Source organism: Bufo bufo, chromosome 2 (assembly GCF_905171765.1).
Source record: "Bufo bufo chromosome 2, aBufBuf1.1, whole genome shotgun sequence".
Classification (NCBI taxonomy): domain Eukaryota; kingdom Metazoa; phylum Chordata; class Amphibia; order Anura; family Bufonidae; genus Bufo; species Bufo bufo.
In genome coordinates, this window is record NC_053390.1 from 160,787,854 (window position 1) to 160,811,342 (window position 23,489).

Genomic DNA, 23,489 nt, shown 5'->3' on the forward strand with positions numbered 1-23,489 from the left:
TTCTGTAATGGAAGCTGTCATTAGTATTCACCCCATAAGACTCACTGACGTTTCCCCCCACTCTGGGGGCAAAAAAGTGTGTCTTATGCGGCGAAAAATACAGTAACTTGGGTTATTGTTTACATTTTTTTATATAAACAATAACAATATAAAGAGTGGGTATAACCTAGAATTTAACACCAGAACAAAAATATTTTCATGTTCCACTGAGTATTTATGGTGTATGAAGGCTGTGAATAAGTGTCTATACAGTAAAGAGGTGCATCTTATCTGGTACACGCATATCTTTAGCTGATTATACCGGAGGCCATGATTGGTCACATAGTGGAAGATCAGTAGTCTGTGGGATCAGTTGTACAAGTGATTTTGTAAAACGATTAGCCAAATTCAGCCGATCAAGCATGCAGTTTTGGCCAACAACGGCCACATTTTTCCATCATGGTGATTTTATATTTTCAGTGGATAAGAGTCAGTCATTCCAAATGTTCGCATTAGTTTTTTTTAAACCGAAATCGACTGAAATGGGCAAAATCGCCTATTCCAGCCAACTCATCTCATATGTAATGCCAGCTTTATACATTTTGACTTAAAAAGTGCTTATTCTTCCAGTGCAGAGGATGCATTTTGTGCATGCTGGTATTAACACTATCCGTATAATGTTATTGACCTAAAGTACAGATGTCCTCTGCCCAGTGTATTGGGGACACTTGAGTTTTTAGTTACATTGCAGGAATTTTTCCACAGGTCTCCCGGCCCTTTGTTCCACTTTACAGGGAGTCACGTTTGTTAGTTTGTCTATGCCCTTGTATGATTTTGTAGCTGCTGTATAGCCAGAATGGTTATATACTTTGAGTATGCCTCTCAAACCATCCAAAGAGGCCTAGATGAGTTGCTAAAAGTGGAATTTGTAATATAGTAAGTCCTGCAAAATATTAATGGACCTTGATCATTTAGGCTTCCCGTATGGACACATATTTTTAGAAGATGTAATGTGGTCGGAAACCTGTGTCCCTCTAAGGCAGCGGTTCTCAACCTAGGGGTCGCGACCCCTTTGGGGGTCGATCGGCCCTTTCCGGGGGGTCGCCTGAGGATTCCTATTGTGGGTCGCCCGCACAACGGCAGCGGCCCCTTATCCTCGCGCACAGGAAGTGATGTCCTATCACTGCCTGTGCTTGAAGGAGCCTGACGGCTGGACGGGTAAGTCGGGCCGCCTGTCTGCTGAGGTTCGAGTTTTTTCGTTAATGACACCGCCGCTGAGCACCACTGCCACCAATGATTAATTGAGCCTGGCTAATTTTATTTTAATTATTTGGCTGAGCAAGGCTTAATTTATTTGGGGGGACATGAAGCACCGCTGATTTATTTGGGGGAGACCTGAAGCCCCGCTGATTTATTTATTTGGGGGAGACCTGAAGCCCCGCTGATTTATTTATTTGGGGGAGACCTGAAGCCCCGCTGATTTATTTATTTGGGGGACCCTGAGCACTTCTGATTTATTTATTTGGGGGGGACTTGAAGCACCACTGATTTATTTATTTGAGGGGTACCCTGAGCACCACTGATTTTTTTTTATTTTTTTTTTTGGGGGGGGGGGTACTGTGCGCACCACTGATTTATTTTTTAGGGGGTATTTGTTGTTTATTATTTATTTTAAAGTTATTTATTTGGCTTACAAATATTTTGTATTTATGCTAAAGTTCTGTGGTTATGAATGAATACTTGTGTATTTGAATTAACATTTGGTTTATTGGTGTCTGTGCGTGTTTTTGGTGGGTCATCATAACAGTAGCAAAATTAGTTATGACGTAGCAAGGAAAAAAATGTAATGGTTGGGGGTCACCACAACATGAGGAACTGTATTAAGGGGTCACGGCTTTAGAAAGGTTGAGAACCACTGCTCTAAGGCTATGTTCACATCTGCTTTCAGAGCCTCCATTACAGAATCCATCAAAAAATGCTCTCCCAAATTTAAACCGAACAGATTCTATTATAGTCGGGCTCCGTTTTCTGTCAGTTATTTGCCAAATCCGGCACTTCTGTTATTTTCGTTCTTCTGCTCTTAATACAAAGCGCAGATGTGAAAGCAGACAATAATGGAGACCATCCTTTCTAAGTTATTGAATTCAAACACGGTTTGAACATGCACAGCGCTTCATCTGCATGCTGCTCCTTTCACAGATGTAAATGTTATATCGTGCAGTAGAATAACAGATTTATATGTTCTTTATAATAACTTCCTAAACTTGACTCATAACCACTTTTCAGTCGAGCTACTCGGATAGTGCAGTTCGGGTTTGTGTGACTGTAATTGAATTATCGTAATCCACTTTGTTTTCATTTTCAGATCTGCTGAGATACTTTATTCATTAGCACAAGTACATACTCAAAGAAGCAGCAAACTAAAGGCGTTCCCATCAGGAGAGCATTACAAATTACTGACAGAAGCCAGGAGGAATTTAGGACTTTTCCAGCACCATGATGCGATCACTGGGACAGCTAAAGAATGGGTAGTGGTGGATTATGGCACCAGGTAAAGTCTTCTCATAGTGTCGGAGGTCCGCTTTATCTTTGTGATTTAATAGCAACCTTGCCTATAATGACACCTCCTGACACATCTCATTCAGTAACTACTTGCATTCCCCATGCAATAACCATTCTGAGACCGCTATTCTTACGGCTCTGTGTCTTGCCATTCCTCTATGAATTGTCTGCAGGAAAGGTCCACTTGGGTGTTATCAGTTGGGGTCTGCCACTGGCAGCACTGATTGCATGGTGTTAAACTGTTCAGGGGTACAGTTGGACCTGCTGATTATACTTTAATAAACTTCTAGAAGGAATAATAGACTGGTCCAGAAAAGAAAAGGCATTGACCGACATTCTCGTGGCTGTCTTTTATTGAAAAGTGTTGATGTGCAGAGCAATATACAGACAGTGTTCAGCTTATGGTCATTTTGCATCCGTGACACTTTCTCAAGGCCTGATGGGGGATTACACGCATGTGCTCTAATCCGCCAGCATGCCAATTTGGCATATCAAGTGTCTGCTACAAACAAGTTAGAAAACGCGTGTTAAAATATACCAATTTATACACATTAAAAGGATCACTAAAGAAATTATGACAAATCATTCCCATTGTTTAATCCTAGTTTCCCTAGTTCTTCAGCTTTAATTATCCAGATACGGTAGCTTTGGATTGTAGCAATTTAGTAGATCTGTCCTGGCCATTCATAGGTGAAAATGTTCTGCAAAACTCAACAAAGTGGGATTTCCTGCACTGGGCAGATTAGTCTGGAGGCTCCGTTTCCTGTAATGGTAGAGTAGAAATGTTCACGTACACGAACAAATAGTCTGTCCTATATTAAATAACCCACAAGGGCTAAACACAGTGAACGTGACCATCTGTGCAACGTATGCCCACATTAGACACCACATGTTACACTGCTCCTGTCTGCAGCATTCGGACATTATGCATAATTTTACAGAATGAGCACTGTCCACATTTGTAATTGCCTTTTTGGGGCTCCGTCTCTAAGCCACTTACTGCGTCTTTCTTGGGATCTACCCCACACTAGCTCATTTCCAAGATTTATGCGCCTCCTAAAGGTGGGTTTTCACATGCAGAGGGGAAGCCGAATTTACATGCAGCGATCACCTCCACAGTATGGGAATACTGGTTCACTACTGCCATCGCTCATCCTCATACATCTGCATTGTTTCTGGGTTGCAGATCGCGGTTTAGACACCAAAATCTGCTGCCCAGAGATGATGATTTACTTGTCTGCACGAACAAAGGTTTTGCTCGTTCATCAGGTGATCGGCTGCACCTTTAGCATTTGCAGGAACGTTTGTTCCCGAAAATCTGGCCCAATATTGATATGTGTCAACCTACCTTTTAATGAGACTATGGGGGGATGTAGTGGCCCTTTCCTTCAAATCATCATCAGGCTATATAATGTGCCAGTGTCTTTAAATACATGCCCTAATCCTATGATTGCTAACCTCCGTCACTCCAGCTGTGGTAAAACTACTAGCCCTCGCTGATTTCTAATTTGGCAGTAAGCTTTACTTGAACACAAATGCAAATCCTGGATAGGGTTGTTGCGGTTATCGAAATACCGATACTTTTCTCCCGGTATCCATACAATAACGGGATTTGACATTTATCGATACTAGGCTGCCCTACTGCGCAGCATAGCATCAGAGAACATGGAGCGCGCTGCTGTCAGCTCGCTCATGTTCCCTCAGCAGCACAGGGGAGGAGGAGTCACAGCAGTGAAATCCTGGGGCTCCGATCGGTTACCATGGCAGCCAGGACACTACTGAAGCCCTTGCTGCCATGGTAATCTCCCTGCTGCTGTGTGCACAGCAATGGAGCTCTATTAGGGTCCATTCACACGTCCGCATCCGTTCCGCAATATCTGGAACGGGTGCTGACCCATTCATTCTCTATGGGGCCGGAAGAGATGTGGAGAGCACACTATGTGCTCTTCGCATCCGCATTTCCGGAGCGCGGCCCCAAACTTCCGGGCCGCAGCTCCGCAAAAAAATAGAACATATCCTATTGTTGTCTGCAATTGCAGACAAGAATAGGCAGTTCTATAGGGGGTGCCGGCCGGGTGTATTGCGGATCCGCAATACAACACGGATGTGAATAGGACAAGGGATTAAAAGATCCCAGATTCTGGCCCCTAAGAGGAAATGGTTATTAAATAAAAAGTAAAAAAAAAAAAAGTATATATCACCCCCTTTCCCAATTTTACATATTTATTTATTGTTTATATATTTTATATCACATATTACCACATCCAAAAAGTCCAAACTATTAAAATATAAAAAAAATCTCCTATGTGGTGAACGCCGGATCAGAAAAAAAAATAAAAATAAACTGCGCGATTTGGCTTTTTTTTTTTTTTATGCAGAATGCACGTGGCTTTTTTGGCGTTTTTCTTTTTTTCACGTGGTATTAAGTATCGCAATACTTTTTTATGGTATCGAAATCGAATCCAAATTTTGGTATTCCAACAACCCTAATCCTGTATTCTCCTTTTTTCCATGCAATAATGAATACCTGCCCTTGTGGGAATGCAGTTGTCATTTTGTTGTAACCTCTCATGCAATTCAAAGCTTTGTGCATCTAAGGACTAAAAATTGACCATATTGGACAGAGTATTGTTCAAGATGAGGACTGTGATGATGTTACAAGGCAGTGGTGGCTAAGGGTTTAATAGAGGAATGGTGCAACATAGGCGTGAGAATAGATACTCCAGAATTGTTACTGCACTGAAGTATTCTCACTATGGTTAACCAGAGCTAAAAATGCCCCATACATGACATCATGTTACAGCTGTCATACCTTGATTTTGACTTCCGTTGCAGAATGTTCAGTTATTTCAGCTCTAATAGGGATGCTAAGGTATGCAGTGTGAAAGTGCCTAGCTGATAGCGAAAACCTAGGGGGAATATTAAGAATGGCGTTTCATGTTCCGGCTTTAATCTGTCCATTGTCATCAGATGCACCACAATTAAGTGGGCATGCCTCACATGGCACATCTCATGCTCTCCATGTGGCAGAGCAGAAATCTATGCCAGCTAGGAGCGGATGTAGATTTCAGGCATAATTGTGAATAATAAAAAATGTGACAGCTACTCCAGGAAACCTGACTGGCCTTTTACCTACCTGTCTTATTTCCCTTCCTTTATATGTGCTTCCAAAGATAATGTCTTAAGTATTGGTTTCGTTAGAATGATTTAAAGGGAATCTGTCACCACAATTTTGGACTATTTATCTGCAGTAATACATGAGTAGCAGATTGTTACTTTTTACTTTTCTACTGCCCCCATTCCCCTCCTGTCGGCCTTTAAAGCTGCACTGACATACCTGGTGGGGACTGCTGTGCATGCGCATGAGTCCTGTCCATTATGTTAGCACTGAACAGCAGTCCGAACTGTGTGTTTCATCACCGCTGAGTGCTGACAGCAGAGGAATGGGGCATATGTCATGTATGACTGCAGATAATAGTCTAAAATCATGGTGATAGATTCCCTTTAAAGGGAACCTGTCATCGCCTTTATGCTGTCCATACTAACGGCAGAATAAAGTAGAGACAGGTGAGTTGATTTCAGCGATCTGTCATTTAAAAGTTAAAAGTAAGTGCTTGCCGAGAACCAGCATCACAATCATTGCAGACTGGGCCTGGAAAAGAGTCAAGGCCACCTGAGAAGAGTCCTGGTTATCCATAATCTCCTGCTCTCCTGCTGCTGATGACGGACAGTCTTCTACCTAGTTTTCTCCCTTTCTCTCTAGTAGAGAACTGCCAATCATCAGCAGATGGGTGAGAGAGCAGGAGATTAGGAATAACCAGGACTCTTCTCAAGTAGATTTGACTCTTTTCAAGGCCTGGGCTGCAATGATTATGATGACAATTCTCGGCAACCACTTACTTTTGGCTCATGAGTCACACACCGCTGAAATCAGCATTTCTGTCACTAATTTATGCTGCCCTCAGTGAGGTTAGCATAAAGTTGATGACAGGTTCCCTTTAAGTAGTAAGTATTTTTTTGTCCCCTTGTTGACTATGATTCTTTATTTACCTGTGTATAAAAATGTGTAATTTATGCCTGTCTCATGGGAAATCTGCATATTTTATGTTCCCTGAAGCTCTTTTACTATTCATTTACTGTATTATTTTTTTAATTGGCTTATGCAGCCAAACCAAAGACTCCGCCAAAAGGAAGAGCGACCTATCTGTATTCTGTATACTTATGTAGATCTACTTGTGTAGCTCATTTACATATATTAATTGCAATTGCAACTTTTGCTCTGTAGGCTTTACCATTCGCTGATGAACCTGAAGAAGGTGATCGTAGATGCTACACATGTTCTTATTCTTAAGGATAAAGGAGCCTACATCTATAATCCATCATCGCCGTTTTTCATTATGGTGGGTTAACATGTCGTCATATTTTTTTGCTTGCTAGCATCTTGTGATTCAGAGTTCATAAGGTATTCTTAGTCTTTCCCACTCTCTCAGTGCTTGGTTCATATCGGTGCTGAGCAGAAGTCGCACTTTTTAGCAAATATGTAGCTTTGTGTTTTTTGTGACTTTTTTTTACAAAATTCATTTATTATTGCTCTGCTGTAGCCAACTAAGACTTTATTATCTTGGTTGGGGGGGGATTGAAAAAAGTTTAAAAAACAAACTTTTTTTTGTTTTGTGACGTTCTTCACAGGACAGTTTAAATAATGTGTTTATATATGTTTTTTTTTTTAAACCCATTTACCAAATAAAACCACTTTTTTACCGATAAAATGTTTTTTTTTCCAAATAAACATAAACCTTTTAATAATTTTTTACTCACTGGGGAACATTGGTTTTATAATGCAGTGATACATCTTGTATACCAATGCATTGTAGCCTATTAGGTTGTGTTTGCTGCACAGTCTAAGGCTTCTTTCACACGAGCGTCACAGATTAGGTCCAGATGCGTTTAGGGTGCGTTCAGTGAGACTCACACCATTTTGCAAGCAAGGTTCTTCCAGTTTTGTCTGCAATTGCGTTCAGTTGTTCAGTTTTTTTCAGCGCAATTGCAATGTGTTTTGATGCGTTTTTCACGCGCGTGAAGATTTAACAACAACATCTCCTAGCAATCGTCGCAATGCGTTTTTCACTGAAGCCCCATTCACTTCTAAGGGGCCAGAGCTGCGTGAAAAATGCTGAATATAGAACATGCTGCGTTTTTCACGCAACACAGAACTGATGCGTGAAAAAAAACACATTGAAATGAAAGGGTTAGGATTCAGTGCGGGTGCTATGCATTCACATCACGCATTGCACCGGCGCGGAAAACTCGCTTGTGTGAAAGGGTCCTAATGCTGTGTTCCTGCCTGTCGTGTTTTCAGGATTTCCTTTGTATTGAGCAGGTGATAGAATTAGTGTCAGTGTATCAGGACTCACCGCAGGTATTTATTCTGTGGGATATTCTCAAATCATGACCGGTAGGTGGGCCCTGAGGACTGGAGTTGACGAACACTAGTCTAATAGACATACAGTCATGTCAGACCTGGGGGTGTTTGTTAGACCATTGACTGCCATGGCTGATGGCGGTAGAGGGTGCCCTGTTCCTCTAACTGTTTCTCCAACTGCCTAGATGCTGCAGTCACTATTGATCTAAGGAGTTAAACTACAATAAAGATGTCGCTAAAAAGTAACTTTTATTAAATAGATGTTAAAACTTGTGTGTGCGGAAAATAATCTCATAAAATTTGACTTGTCCAGTCCCTCAACAATCATGGGGTACTACACCAAGGGGGGCAGCCAGCCAGCGTGTGGGCACTGCTATCCCCCTGGGGACAAAAAATGAGGTGGTTGAAGGAGGAATCAATGAACTCTTCTGTCGGCTGCGTGTATCTGGACATCAGTCTAAGGCCTCATGCACATGAACGTTACATTTATGCAGTCTGCAAATTGTGGATCCTCAAAACACGGAAGCCGCCCGTGTGCCTTCCGCAATTTGTGGAACGGAGCAGGCGGCCCATTGTAGAAATGACTATTCTTGTCCGCAAAATGGACAAGAATAGGACATGTTGTTATTTTTTTTGCGGGGCCACGGAACGGAGCAACGGATGCGGACAGCACACAGAGTGAATGGGTCTGCACCCGAGCCGCAAAAACTGCGGCTCGGATGTGGACCAGAACAACGGTTGTGTGCTTCCGTGTTTTGCTGATCCGCAATTTGCGGACCGTTCATGTGCATGAGGCCTTAGACTGATGTCCAGATACACGCAGCTGACAGAAGAGTTCATGGATTCCTCCTTCACCAACCTCATTTTTTGTCCGCAGGGGGATAGCAGTGCCCACACGCTGGCTGGCTGCCCCCCTTGGTGTAGTACCCCTGATTGAGGGGCTGGACAAGTCAGATTTTATGAAATTATTTTCCTCACACACAAGTTTTAACATATATTTAATAAAACTTACTTTTTAGTGACATCTTTATTGTAGTTAAGGCCTCATGTACACAACCGTTGTTTGGGTCTGCATCCGAGCTGCCGTTTTGGCGGCTTGGATGCGGACCCATTCATTTCAATGGGGCCGTAAAGGATGCGGACAGCACTCCGTGTGCTGTCCGCATCCGTGGCTCCGTTCCGCGGCACTGCTAAAAAAATATAACATGTCCTATTCTTGTCCGAGATTTGCGGACAAGAATAGGCATTTATATTGCCGGCGCCCTTTCCGTTCCACAAATTGCGGAAGGCAACACGGGCGCCTTCCATTTTTTGCAGATCCATAGTTTGCGGACCGCAAAAAACGTCACGGTCGTGTGCATGAGGCCTAACTATTTAAGTATCTTGAGTCGCCAAACCATATACTACAAATTGAGTTAACCCTTTGATATAAGGAGTTAATTGAAGTGAACTGCAATCCTGGCTGTTAAAGTGGAAGCCCCGCTTCAGTCAGAGCCAGGCTCCAGTGGTGATCCAGAGTACTGTATCAGTGCGGTGAGCGCTGCTCATTTCCTACCACCTGAACCAGGATTAATGGAGTGGGCAGCTGAAACTGAACATACTACACACGCTGCTCCAATTCAGGATTGCTCTGGGCCAAGGAAAGTCTCGTGCTAAGAAATAGGCATGAGACTTTTTGTAAAGAGTACAATTGCCTGTACAGATGTCTGACGCTTATGCAAGCGTTAAAACTTCTGGTGTTCAGGTTTTCATTAAAACCTGAAACGCAGTGCCTGGCGGACCACATTGACTTAGAACGGGGCCCATCGGGATTCTACTGAGGTGTCCAGCATTTTAACAGTAAATATAGCAGAGCCTTTGCTGCAAATGTGAACAAAACCTTACTGAATGCCTCTTTGCACCATCCCTTATTACATAGAGGAAGTGTTTTTTTTGCACATATAATGGCTGGATGACTTTGACTTTCAGAAGACAATATAATAGAAATGCAATTAGACTTAAATGTAGTTTTGATGGTATAGAGTGCCGTCCTCGCTCAATGGTCAAGTGTCAACTGGGGTATCGCAGTATGATGTTTCTCAGTAGTTCCTGTAAATCCCTATATAGTAGTAGTTTGATTTCATCAAATAAAGCTTGTTCTTTAATAGTTTTCTTTTATAATATTTTTTGAGATTTTTGTATTGGGTTTGTCTAGATTTTTCAACATATGTTCTTCCTGTTTGAATGGGAAACTTCATTGTTTACTTCCATCTGGTGGAAATCTGTCCTGATCATGTAATGAGCTCATGGTGAACTGCTCTGTAACAGGCTGTACCTGCCTGAGCATCACATGGACCCAGACCGATTTTCATCTTCTAAATGTAAACCATGGAAGTTCCCATTCAGTAACTACAAGCCGAGGTCTTAAACAGTGAGAAATTGGTAAAGTATGTTTGGAAATTGCACAATTTTTCATAATTTTAATGCTTTATATACCGAAACTGGAATACTATTTCAGTAATAATACTGTTAACGGAGCTCATTCCAATTGTGCATTACAGGATGATGTGCAGAAAGCACAGGATGCTTTACCTCAAAAGACGATCATAAAGGTGTCTGGGCACCCAAGGTGAGTATATTGGCTAGATTAAGCTTTACCCCTTCATTAAAAAGCTAATGTCCTAACATTGTATATGGGTCTTGTAACATCATGATTTACAGAGTGCAGCGCAGAAGAAAATGTTCAGCTAATAATTATATAATTATTCCAAGATGTAATATAATTACAGAGTTTGACATATTTTATTTAGTTGTGTGACTTTCGGCATACACCAGGGTAGCTCTTGCGTTTCATGCTTTGAAACGTTGGATTATGTACATCTTATATTTAACCCCTTAAGGACCGGGCTCATTTTCACCTTAAGGACCAGGCGATTTTTTGCAAATCTGATCAGTGTCACTTTATGTGTAAATAACTTTAAAACTCTTTTACTTATCCAGGCCATTCTGAGAGAGTTTTTTTTTCGTCACATATTGTACTTCATGACACTGGTAAAATGGAGCAAAAAAATAATAATTTTTATTTATTAAAAAAAATACCAAATTTTGAAAAAATTTCCAAGTTTCAATTTCTCTACTTCTATAATACATAGTAATACCTCCAAAAATAGTTATTAATTTACATTACCCATATGTCTTCTTCATGTTTGGATCATTTTGGGAATACCATTTTATTTTTTTAGGGATGTTACAAGGCTTAGAAGTTTAGAAGCAAACCTTGAAATTTTTCTTGAATTTTCCAAAACCCACTTTTTAAGGACCAGTTCAGGTCTGAAGTCACTTTGTGAGGCTTACATAATAGAAACCACCCAAAAATGACCCTATTTTGGAAACTACATCCCTCAAGGTATTCAAAACTGATTTTACAAACTTTGTTAACCTTTTAGGTGTTCCACAAGCGTTATTGGCAAATGGAGATTAAATTTCAGAATTTAAATTTTTTGGGCAAATTTTCCATATCAATAATTTTTTTTCCAGTAAAAAAGCAAGTGTTAACAGCCAAACAAAACTCAATATTTATTGCCCTGATTCTGTAGTTTATAGAAACACCCCATATGTGGTCGTAAACTACTGTTTTTATTTTTTGGTCACCTTACATCACAAAAAGTGTAAGGCTCCATTCACACGTCCGCAATGTGTTTTGCGGATACACGGAGACACGGATCCGCAAAACACGGAAAGCAGCAATGTGCATTCCGCATTTTGCGGACCGCACATTGCCGACATAATAGAATATGCCTGTTCTTGTCCGCAATTGCGGACAAGAATAGGACATGTTCTATTTTTTTGCGGAAATGGAAGCACGGATGCGGAAGTACGGATCCGCAAATGTGGATGCGGACAGCACATTCCGTCCCCATAGAGAATGAATGGGTCCGCACCCTTTCCGCAAAATTGCGGAAAGGATGCAGACACATTTTGCGGACGTGTGAATGGAGCCTAATAGCAAGCGATCAAAAAGTCATATGCACCCCAAAATAGTGCCAATAAAACCATCCTCTCATCCCACAAAAAATGAGACCCTACCTAAGACAATCGGCAAAAAAAATATAAAAAAATAAAACTGACTCAGACTGAGATACTAAAAGGTGTTTTTTTTTTTTGTTTTTTTTTAAGGATATTAGTGTAAAACCGAAATAAATTTTAAAAAAAGTAGACATAATAGGTATTGTCGCGTCCATAAAAATCTGCTCTATAAAATTTAACACATGACCCAACCCGTCAGATGAACACAGTAAAAAAAATTAACTGTGTAAAAGAAAAAAAACATTCTTTACAGTTTTTTGTTTTTGTTTTGTTTTTTTGACTCTGTTCATCTGAGGGGTTAGGTCATGTGGTATTTTTATAGTTCTTACGGATGCGGCAATACCTAATATGTATACTTATTTATTTATTTATTTTTTTCAAAAATGATATTTTGTAAAACTAAAATAAATAAGTATACATATTCGGTATCGCCGCATCCATAAGAACTATAAAAATACCACATGACCTAACCCCTCAGATGAACACCGTCAAAAAAATATATATATAAACCTTTTTTTTTCCTGGGCGATTGTCTGTGACCAAATAGAATTAAAATTGGGGAAAGGGATTATAAATTTAGTACTCCATGGAAGTGTGGTACTCCCTGAAGCAACCGTCAATGCAGAGGCCCGGATGATCGGGGCACGTGTCACATTGAGAGGTGGTGTCTTTCCATATTCCCCTCCTGTGACGCACTCTGCACTTTCTTGGGGACCAACCCTTCTTTCCAGTATGGGGACCACACCTTGAAGGTGTTGGCCAGGGACGATCCGGGCGCCTCCAGTTACCGAGGTACTCCGGCCTGCTCTTTCCTGGTCACAAAAGATCAGGGCCTTGAGGACTGCCTCATAGAACTGCAGGAATTTCCCTGTGTTGCCAGCGCTCCAGGACAGCACAAAAGAGTTGTACAAGGCAACCTGTACCAAGTAGACCGCAACTTTTTTGTACCATGCCCAGGTTTTGCGCATGGCGTTATATGGGCTGATGACACAAAGATATGTAACAGGGTTGATGTTCCTGGAGGGAAACGCCAAATGGAAAAGGATTTAGGAAAACTAGAAGAATGGTCAGAACTCTGGAAACTGAAATTTAATGTGGATAAGTGCAAGATAATGCACCTGGGGCGTAAAAACCCAAGGGCCGAATATAGAATATTTGACACAGTCCTGACCTCAGTATCTGAGGAAAGGGATTTAGGAGTAATTATTTCAGAAGACTTAAAGGTGGGAAGACAATGTAATAGAGCAGCACGAAATGCCAGCAGAATGCTTGGATGTATAGGGAGAGGTATAAGCAGTAGAAAGAGTGAAGTGCTTATGCCGCTGTACAGAACACTGGTGAGACCTCACTTGGAGTATTGTGCGCAGTACTGGAGGCCATATCTCCAGAAGGATATAGATACTCTAGAGAGAGTTCAGAGAAGAGCTACTAAACTAGTACATGGATTGCAGGATAAAACTTACCAGGAAAGGTTAAAGGACCTTAATATGTATAGCTTGGAAGAAAGAAGAGACAGAGGGGATATGATAGAAACTTTTAAATACATAAAGGGAATCAACTCGGTAAAGGAGGAGAGCATATTTAAAAGAAGAAAAACTACCACAAGAGGACACAGTTTTAAATTAGAGGGGCAAAGGTTTAAAAGTAATATAAGGAAGTATTACTTTACTGAGAGAGTAGTGGATGCATGGAATAGCCTTCCTGCAGAAGTGGTAGCTGCAAATACAGTGAAGGGGTTTAAGCATGCATGGGATAGGCATAAGGCCATCCTTCATATAAGATAAGGGCCGGGGGCTATCCATAGTATTCAGTATATTGGGCAGACTAGATGGGCCAAATGGTTCTTATCTGCCGACACATTCTATGTTTCTATATTCCGATTGTAGTCCACGATACAATCGGGCTTGAGGACCGTTGCTGCGGTACCTCGCACATGGACAGGGGTGATGCTGTTACTGTGAATTGTGGACAGTACAAGGACATCCCTCTTGTCCTTATATCTGACCAGCAACGGGTTTCCACTGGTAAGGGCATGGGTCTTACCCCTGGGGATAGGTACCTGGAGGGGGTGGGTAGGAAGGCCGCGTTGATTTTTCTGCTCAGTCCCACAAGCGGACGTGTATCTGGCGGCGAGGGACTAGAACAAGGGGATACTAGTATAAAAGTTATCCACGTACAGGTGGTAACCCTTATCTAGCAGTGGGTGCATAAGGTCCCACACAAGTTTCCCGCTAACACCCACAGTGGGGGGACATTCTGGGGGTTCAATACGGGAATCTCGCCCCTCGTACACACGAAACATGTAAGTGTACCCTGAGGTACTCTCTCAAAGTTTGTACAGCTTCACGCCATACCTCGCCCGCTTAGAGGGAACATACTGGCGGAAAAGGAGTCTCCCCTTGAAAGCTGAGTGTGCTGTGGACCCCAGACACCCGATAAGGGTGAAGCCCAAAAATAAAACTTTTTTTTTTTTCCCTAAAACTATCCCTGCCTTATCTTACCTTTCCCTGCGAACTTTGAGTGGCTCACGTGGGGGTGCTGGGCTCAGGTGGACGGAAGGGCTCCTCTCTCCACGGAAGCAATGTGGAGGAGGAGAGCAGAGCTGGGGGAAGTTAATGCCCACCCGCCTTCCCAGCCAATAGGAAGCAATCCTGAGAAGTGATGTCACCGCCACCTCTCAGGATCTAGGGATGGTGATTGGTGGTCTATTATCACACCACCGGTCACCATCCTATTCCGGGTTATCTGTTCACCGGAGACCCGGAAACGCAGTAAACCGCAGGTCTGAATTGACCTGCGGTTTGCTGCGATCGCCGATACGGGGGGGGGTCACAGGACCCCCCTCGGCATTGTCACAGAGTGCCTGCTGAATAATTTCAGAAGGCACTGCGTACCGATCACCTTCCACCGCGCAGCGGTGATCGGAAATACACAGGACTCGGACTCGGACATCAGAACGTACAGGTACACCCTGTGTCCTTGAGAGGTTAAAGGAGTTGCCTGAGATTTATTTAAAAGAGTAGGAACCTGTATAAAATAAAACATTACTCGCCTTTTAAATGTCTCGCTGCTCGAGTGCAATTATTGTATAGTAATTTGGGAAAATATTCAGTGTAACTTGCAATTGTTTTATTTTAATTCCTGCTCATTCTGGGCTTAGGAGTCCAGCGGGTGGTACTATCAGTGATTGATGGCCTCCCTTGTATCAGTAGGTATACAGAGATAACTGTCACTGAGTAGGACCCCCACTGGACTTAGGAGTAGGAAGTTATAATTGGGTATAAGCGAATCGACTTCGGATGAAACATCCAAAGTCGATTTGCACAAAACTGTTAGAATACTGGTACCTTAGGTACGTTGGAACCAAACCCCAGTTCGGTAAAAGGTTTTTAACAGTAGAAATTAATTTCTGAAGTTATTACCCAAAGACTCGCGAGACTCCGCAAAGTAATAACTTCGGCTCATCGGAGCCAATACATTCTAATACTGTACGAAGCACTCACTCTGTACAGTATTCTAACAAAGTTTTATGTGAAGCGACTTGGATTCGCTCATCCCTAGTTATAATGAATCTTTTCCCACAAAATTGGATATCGATCTGCTCTGCTCCTCCTGCTCTATAGCATGCTACCTGCAAATGGAACTTTCTGTTTAATGTGACAGGAGTTAAAGGTGTTGGCCCACCAAACTGTTATGCCCTTTGTGCTCCAGCTATCCCCAACAGTCCAGTAGAGTTGAATGGAGTTGCATTATCCATGTGTGACCTCCAGTTTTTAAGCGGGGGAACACAGGACCCTCCATTCTAGCAATTGTTTGGGATCACAGTGGTCAGACCTGTGCTGATCAGACACTTATCCCCCATCCTGTGGATAGGAGATGAGTGTTGGTGGTGGAGCAAACTCTAAAGAAACGCTAAAATTTTGAGGGGTTGTCTCATCCTCGCCATTATGAAGCTCAAACAAACGGGTGGTCGGAAATTATTGGAGCTGGTCAGTGCGCCACCATTTCAGTAGCACCCATTGCAGTGCATGATAACTATAGAAACAGCAGAGCACAGCAAGCTATGTTTCCTTAGATCAGAGACCACTTAGATTGCTCTGCTATGCTGTTTCTGTAGTTCTCATACACTGCAATGGGTGCAACTGAACCAGCGAAGCGCCAGCCCGCTCCCCTGTTTCCTAGCTACATGGTGGTCAAGGCGTAGTCTCATCTCGCCTTTGTAACGGTGATATAAGACAACCCCTTTAAGATTTTTAATTTTTTTTCAGACCTATGTATTAACTACTCTAAGGGCATAACTGTGGGATGTTACAGAGTTTGTTGTTGCAACGGGTACAGCCTAAGGGGGGCCTAAAAGGTTCCTCTGCCACATATACAAAATCAAGTACGATAAATGACATGCTGATTTGTGGCTATTTGCAAATATGTAAGTATTTTATGTGTATTCAATGTTTTTTTGTTTGTTTTTTTTTAATACTTTTTTTCACTTATTTACAGGTCTTTTGTCATGTATAACCCACTGGAGCAAGAACGTACCTCTATGGTTTCTGTTTATGTTAGTTCGCCAAAAACTAAAGTCCTAAATGCTGCAGGAAAAGCTGTGAAATCCCAAATTAGTGCAGTATGGGATGGCGCAACAGTGATTTCACCCGACACTTACCAGGTACTGGTTAGCATATTTCTACATTTCTAAATTCTGGAGTTCTATTGTCTTCCTGTGTATTCATGCCCTTGTAATGACGATCAGATATTTAGCAGTCCTTCATGTAAAATGGTGGAACACAATATGTTGCCATTATTGTCATTATACAGCCTGTTTTTTCAGTAGTAGAAACATATATCTCAGTTGTTCATTTTGTTTTTTATGTGGAAACTGTATGTATCCTAGAAATACTGCTTCATATCAACTGGCGTTAATAGATGACGGATGTCTTTATGTTGTATGTCACCCTAAGATATTTGCTTTCAGGGTAGTCCATTTACATATGTATTTTTTCTCTGTTTGCAAAAATGGAACAAATCCCAGAAGAAAGATAGAAATCTTACACAATACACTGTTATAGCCTTACTACTGTTGGGTTCAAAGACATACGGCAACACCAAGCTAGCAAGTCACCTTGCTCTGATTTCTTTCAGGGGTTTTTTCACCCATCTACCTTACATCAAAGGGGTTATCCATGCTACAGATATTGATAAGCTATCCTCAAGTTAGCTAATCTGATCAGTGGGGGTCCAAAACTTGGCGCCCCCACAAATCTGCTATTTTGGGCTACTGCAGTGCTGGTAGCTGTGTACAGAGCGAAAGCAGAAGGTTTTATACCCTGTGTACTTTCCGGCTTCGGCACACTGAAGCTCAGCATCCATTCTCTTGGATGATAGCTGAGTGGCAGTACCTCGACATGGCCACTTGACAGTGCATGGCGCTCTCTGCCTCCTTCTCCATACACTGTACAGCTTCTGGCACTGTGGCAGCCCTGAATCAGCTGATGGGTGAGGGTGACAGTTGTTGGACCCCCACCAATCTGATATTGATGACTAGCCAGAGACATCAATATCTGTAGCCCCAAGCTAAAATGGGTATTTATTATGTAAAACCATATTGTGTCTTAAAGGGAATGTCTCACGAACATGGTATCTTATGTGTTGGCAGCATGTTTAATAGAGCACCAGTAGCTGAGCAGTTTTATAGGGAAATATTCAGTATAACGTATTGGTTGAAATTCCTGCTTGTTTTGCACTTATTAATTCAATGGGAGGTCCTACTTTAAAGTATGGAGATTTCATATAAATAACCAGCAAGTAATAAAGAACTTTTCCCCACAAAATTATGTATTGGTCTCCTCTGCTCTAGAACATGTTGTCAGTAGATTGGATAGTATCTTCATGGTCAGGTTCCCTCTGACTTTTCCTAGTGCAAGTTTTCATTTTATCTCCACAATTCTGCCTTTTAGGTCTCGTTTCTGGCACACTTGCCACCCCTTGGCCTAGCTGTCTACCAGCTTGTGGAAGCTGACAACGCAGAGTCTGTAAAATCCGAATACACTGTCTTTACCAGGGGCCGCAGTAACAAAGTCCTGTCTGACAACGTCTTCCAAATAAATGAGCTGGATAACATTGTTACCGACTTAACGATAGAGAATTCATATTTAAAGCTTTGGTTTTCACAGACCTCTGGGTTACTGGAGGTAAGAAGCATGTACATGTCTACATAATTAAACATTTTGTTGGTGAATATTAGGATGTTTTATTTATATAAAATAAGAAATCCCAGTTTCTTAGGCTTAGCGTTCACAGATCCAGGAGGCTGTCCCAGGATTTGGGTTGCTGCTGGATCTCTGCTGGTCCCCATTGTAGTTAATTTAAACGGCAGGCATTAAGGCAGCATCCGGTAATGCTAGATCCAGAAGGCCAGATCTCTGAACACTAGTGTGAAACTAGCCTTATTAGTTTTTTTTGTTTTCTGTTCCAGCCCATACCTTCCCAGGCCACCTGGGTTTTCCAGGTTCTAGATTAGATATTGATGACCTAGGATAGGTCATTTAATATCTGACTGGTGCAATTTACCACAACCGTGGTGTGTTTTGTGGTCCGCAAAACACGGATGGCGTCTGTGCGCGTTCCTCATTTTGCGGAACGGCACAGACTGCCTTTAATATAAATGCCTATTGTCCGCAAAGCGCGGACAAGAATAGGACATGTTATATTTTCGTAGCGGGGCCACGGAACGGATGCGGACAGAACACGGAGTGCTGTCCGCATCTTTTGAGGCCCCATTGAAGTGAATGGGTCCGCATCCGAGCCGCCAAAACGGTGGCTCGGATGCGGACCAAAACAAAGGCCGTGTGATACCCAGCACCCCCACTGATCAGCTGTTCTGAGCAGCTGCTGTGGATAGGACCAGAGAAAGGAAGCTTCATCCACGGTGTAGTCGCTATGCTACCTTTCTGCAGCTCAGCTTCCGTTTAATGACCCTATCTATTAAAATATCCTATTTAGTCCTCGTGGTGAATGCCAAAAAAAAACAAATGCCAGACTTTTTGTAGATCACCTCTCCTTTTTATAAAAAATTATCAAAAGGTCCTATGTATTGCACAATGGTATCAATAAAGTATATAATTTGTCCTGTAACCTCACACAGCTTCATTGGCAGAAAGTGTCATAGGTGTTATGTCATAGCATGTGACCGCTGAGGCCAGTGCTTGGATGCAGAGGTTAGGTGTACAATGATTGCCACATAACTCCTGCATGCCCAGTGGGGACCCATTTTGTATCAGGAACCATAGCCGCAGGACATTCAAATGGATGAGTGAGGGTTTTTTTCTTTGCAGGTTTTAGGAATTCTTGATTACTATTTCCTTCTACGTAACTTTACGTTACTTTTACCTTTTTGTATTCCTTTTATATAAATGGATAAATCTTATATTCAAGGCATCAATGTGAGGTATTAAATGGTTGTTCCTAAATCTCCCACTTATTTTGAGACTGCCATTCTTCACACTTTAAGACGAATGAAATGAAGCACATTCAGTGAGCGGCTCTGAACATAGTAGAAGACCCTTTACAATGCTTTGTTCACTAATCTGATGAAAACTTTCTTTTAGCAAATGAAACTAAAGGAAGATGGAAAAATTCATAATGTGAAGGTGGAGTTTACCTGGTACGGTACTACAAACAACAGGGATAAAAGCGGAGCTTACCTGTTCCTGCCTGATGGTGATGCCAAGGTATGCCTGACTTTGATTCAAAGACTGTCTCTATATGTGCAGTATTGTTAAATTGTAGGTTCTTGGGGAAAAAATATGTGGAATATAGTAAAATTTTAAATATTGTGAAAGGGTTTCTCCAAGATTAAACAACGGATATCTGATCTGCAGGGTCGGGTACGCCACACCCCTACCAATTAGCTGTTTGGGCGTAGTGCTGGAACTACACTGTGTATTGGACGAAGATGGTTACTGCTGCGCTACTCCTATTCCTTCAGTGGGACCGTTATAACCAGTGCCGTCCATTACACAATGGATAGAGCTGTGTACTTCCAGCACAAGAGTTACTACTATTTAGCAGGACTCCAGGCTGTTAGATCCCTGCTCATCTGATATTGATTGCCTATCCTAGGAATAGGTCATCAATTGTTACATCATGGAGAACCTCTTTAAGGTGGGAGTAAGAAATTACTACATACTATTGCAACGTGTTTTTTTTTTTTCACAAGTGTTATTTACGTTAGGCCAAAAAGGGGAGAAAAAAAACAACTCGTAGAACTTCTGTGAGAATTATATACCACCTGTCTACAGACTTCAGTATATGTTGGATACAGGTTGATATTGCCACTTGTAGTCCAGAAAAGTATCTCTTTTGTGTAGATTATCATAAAAATTGACCAAAGGAGCTTTGCCAAGCTATGAAATGAATGGTGTCGGGATTTGTACTTGTGGACGGAGTTGGCGATAAGACTCCACTGGATTCAACAGGTTAAAAGTCCAAAACAATAACTGCAGCCCATACTTTTATACGCACTTTGGTAAAAAATGCCTACCTGTCTGGGTGCTAACTAAACACATAGTATATCAGGCTTTCATAGCAGGCAAGTTAGTTTCCAGGCTTTGCCGTATAGGGTTGTGTGAATGTACACAAATTGTGGATCCGCGAAACACGAATATCAGCTATGTGCATTTTGCAAAACAGAAGGGTCAACCCCTAATAGAACAGTCCTGTCCTTGCAGACAATAGGACATTTATTTTTTTGTGGAACAGACATAGACAGGTTATGCACACTTTGAGTCATTTACATTTTTTTTCGGCCCCAGAAAAGTGGTTCCACATTCCGGCCAAAAAAAAAAAACTGGAACGGGGGGGGGGTTTGGGATAGGTTTGTGTGCATAAACCCTTACAATGATACTCTCAGACTCTTATCCCCAGCCTAATTAGGCTAGTAGCTACACCTTGGTTGCCTTAGGCTAGGGGAAAGTGGTGTAGTGGAGTGGGGAGGGAATGGCATGTCCAACTACCTGCCATTCCATAGAAATCCAGCCCATCAAACGGCTTTGGTAAAATAGCCTCAGCAAACTACACTGCTGAAGCAACCCAGATTTTCTGTATTCTTTTACCTCACCCATATAAGAATTCTGTGGGAGATACAAACCTCCTCCAGTACCTTTCCAGAAACAGTGTTACAACGAATGAATGTCCTCTATGAAACATTATTTTCTGATTCCACTGCTCGGTGCCAGGTAAAAACCGGAAGGCAGTATCGCCATATTGAAGCACTGGATCGGCAACAGTGTCTTGTGACGTATTTGCTCTCATTTGTGTGTTTTTTGTTTTTTTTTTGTTTTTGATTTCATTTTTTTAGTAGGCAAACTGATGAGAATGTACCTTTTACTGTCATAAAATGGTTTTTAAACTGTCATGCCACATGTCTAAATGCAGATAACTGAGCCGAATCATCATTATTACCGTGCATGACTATGGCGATGCTCTGTATATTGCGGATGAGCAGTTCCTGTCTGCAGCGCACAGACATTTCAGTCATGTTCATTATCATAATGTCACGCTAGATTTCAGTAACTATCAGTATTGAGTCTGTGAATAAAAGGGTTCCCCACTTAAGCTGTTTATTTAAGTTAAACTCATTTTCTCCTCTGTAGGCATTTTCCTCCACGGCGTTGCTGCATGCCCTGGTGTTCGGCGCTGGGCACTCTTTGTGTTTTGTATTCCTCACCATGTGCATTTTGCTAAAGGAAAAAAAAATCCATCTGAACTTGTGCATATCATTACACTTTCCTGGCAGCAGTTTATGGAAATGAGGGTTTCCTCTTCACATTTCTAACGGTGAAATGACTGCTCCTGTCGTACATTTATTTAGTGGCTAAGGGATGTAATGTCGAACAGTAGCTAAAATGTTAAGCTGCTGGAAAATTCATTTCTAGAATTAATTAGATGCAAACTAATAAGAAAAGAAGTTTTTATATGAATGTACAATTATCAGAAGTTTGCAGTTCCTGTTGAATATTTTAAAAATGGCCGCACATGAAGGGCAGGTGTTTTACTGCCTGTGGCTCATCTGCATACCTCTGGTCAAGATGGGAGTGAATAATGTGTAGATGATATTTCTAGGCTTCCCTGATGGGATCTGCTTTTTGGCTGGAAACATGTAGATGCGCAGGCTAAAATGATTGTCAGAACGTGCCCTAATTAGAAAATCCTACTGTTGCATACAATGAAACGAGCGACTCGTCTGTGCCATCCCCCAACCCCGGTGCTGCAATGACGCTGTGCCCGACTAAAGGTATTTTCATATCTGCGTTGGAAGCTTCATTCGGAGCCTTCGTCACAGAAATCGGCATGCAGGAATTTTTTTTCTCCGCAAAAAAGAATTATGTTGTCCAGAATGGAAACCAAATGCATCCCATTATATGCAATGTGTTAGGTATTGTTCTGCTCTAATCCAGGTGACCACTGAGAACAGTGATCTGCTACAGCAACTACGTTGAGTAGTTGGGGACATCATAAATGCAACTCCTGAAACAGAGACTAGGGATGAGCGAATCGACTTCAGATGGTACATCTGAAGTCGATTCGCAAAAACATTTGTTGTATCAGAATGTATTGGCTCTGATAAGCCGAAATTATTACTTTGCGAAGTCGTGCAAGACTTTGTGTAATAACTTTGGGACTTAATTATTACTGTAGGAAACCTTTGTACTGAACTCTGGTTCTGTTCCAAGGTACCACTAGGAACCGGACCGGAGTTCGGTACCAACGTGTGTGTTTTTTTTTTTTTTTTTTAACAGTAATAATTAATTCCCAAAGTTATTACACAAAGTCTTGTGCGTCATCAGAGCCAATGCATTCTAATAGTGTACGGAGTGGGAACTCCGTACAGTATAGCAACAACGTTTTTTTTGCTCATCCCTAACAGTGACCATCGATTTTGAGTTGTGCTTTCTTCTCCACTCACTCCCAAATCCAACGTAGAAATTCTGCTCGTTCCATAATGGAATGTATCTGCAGTTAATCTGCACTGCATCATGTGCAATCCCATCTAAACAAAATCTTACTTTAGATTGAGCTCCCACAATGCCGTGCAGTGTGATAAAACGATAAAAGTAGCAGATTTAAGAGGAAATTTAGCTCCGAATCCGTGCAAGATAAGTAAAGCACTGATGAACTTTAAATGGGTTGTCTCTGCTTTACAAAGGGATGGTCTTTCTTCAGAATAAGCCACCACTATCGAATCGGTGGGGAACTGGCACACCTGCTGATCAGCTGTCGTCAGAACTACTCTCTGTCTCTCTGTTAGTTGAAAGCGCTCCTGCTGCAGCGCTGCTCCCATGGTCTGATCCCTGCCGATAAGCGAGTGATGGCCTTTCTTGAGGATAGGCCACTACTTGGTAAGGCAGGACAACCCCATTAAAGTAAATGTAAAATGTTCAATGCTAGGGTTTTCCTGAAAAATAAA

The 23,489-nt window shown here is 41.9% G+C and overlaps 1 protein-coding gene across 1 annotated transcript in view; it reads left to right on the forward strand.

The window, feature by feature from the left end:
- Positions 1-23,489, forward strand: part of MAN2A1 (mannosidase alpha class 2A member 1) — a 192,152-nt gene that overhangs the window by 151,046 nt on the left and 17,617 nt on the right. Inside the window, exons 10-15 of the mRNA XM_040421611.1 lie at positions 2,345-2,530; positions 6,827-6,941; positions 10,504-10,571; positions 16,526-16,691; positions 17,980-18,213; positions 19,630-19,752. Of these exons, the coding sequence (XP_040277545.1) occupies positions 2,345-2,530; positions 6,827-6,941; positions 10,504-10,571; positions 16,526-16,691; positions 17,980-18,213; positions 19,630-19,752 (892 nt within the window). The remainder of the gene's footprint in view (positions 1-2,344; positions 2,531-6,826; positions 6,942-10,503; positions 10,572-16,525; positions 16,692-17,979; positions 18,214-19,629; positions 19,753-23,489) is intronic.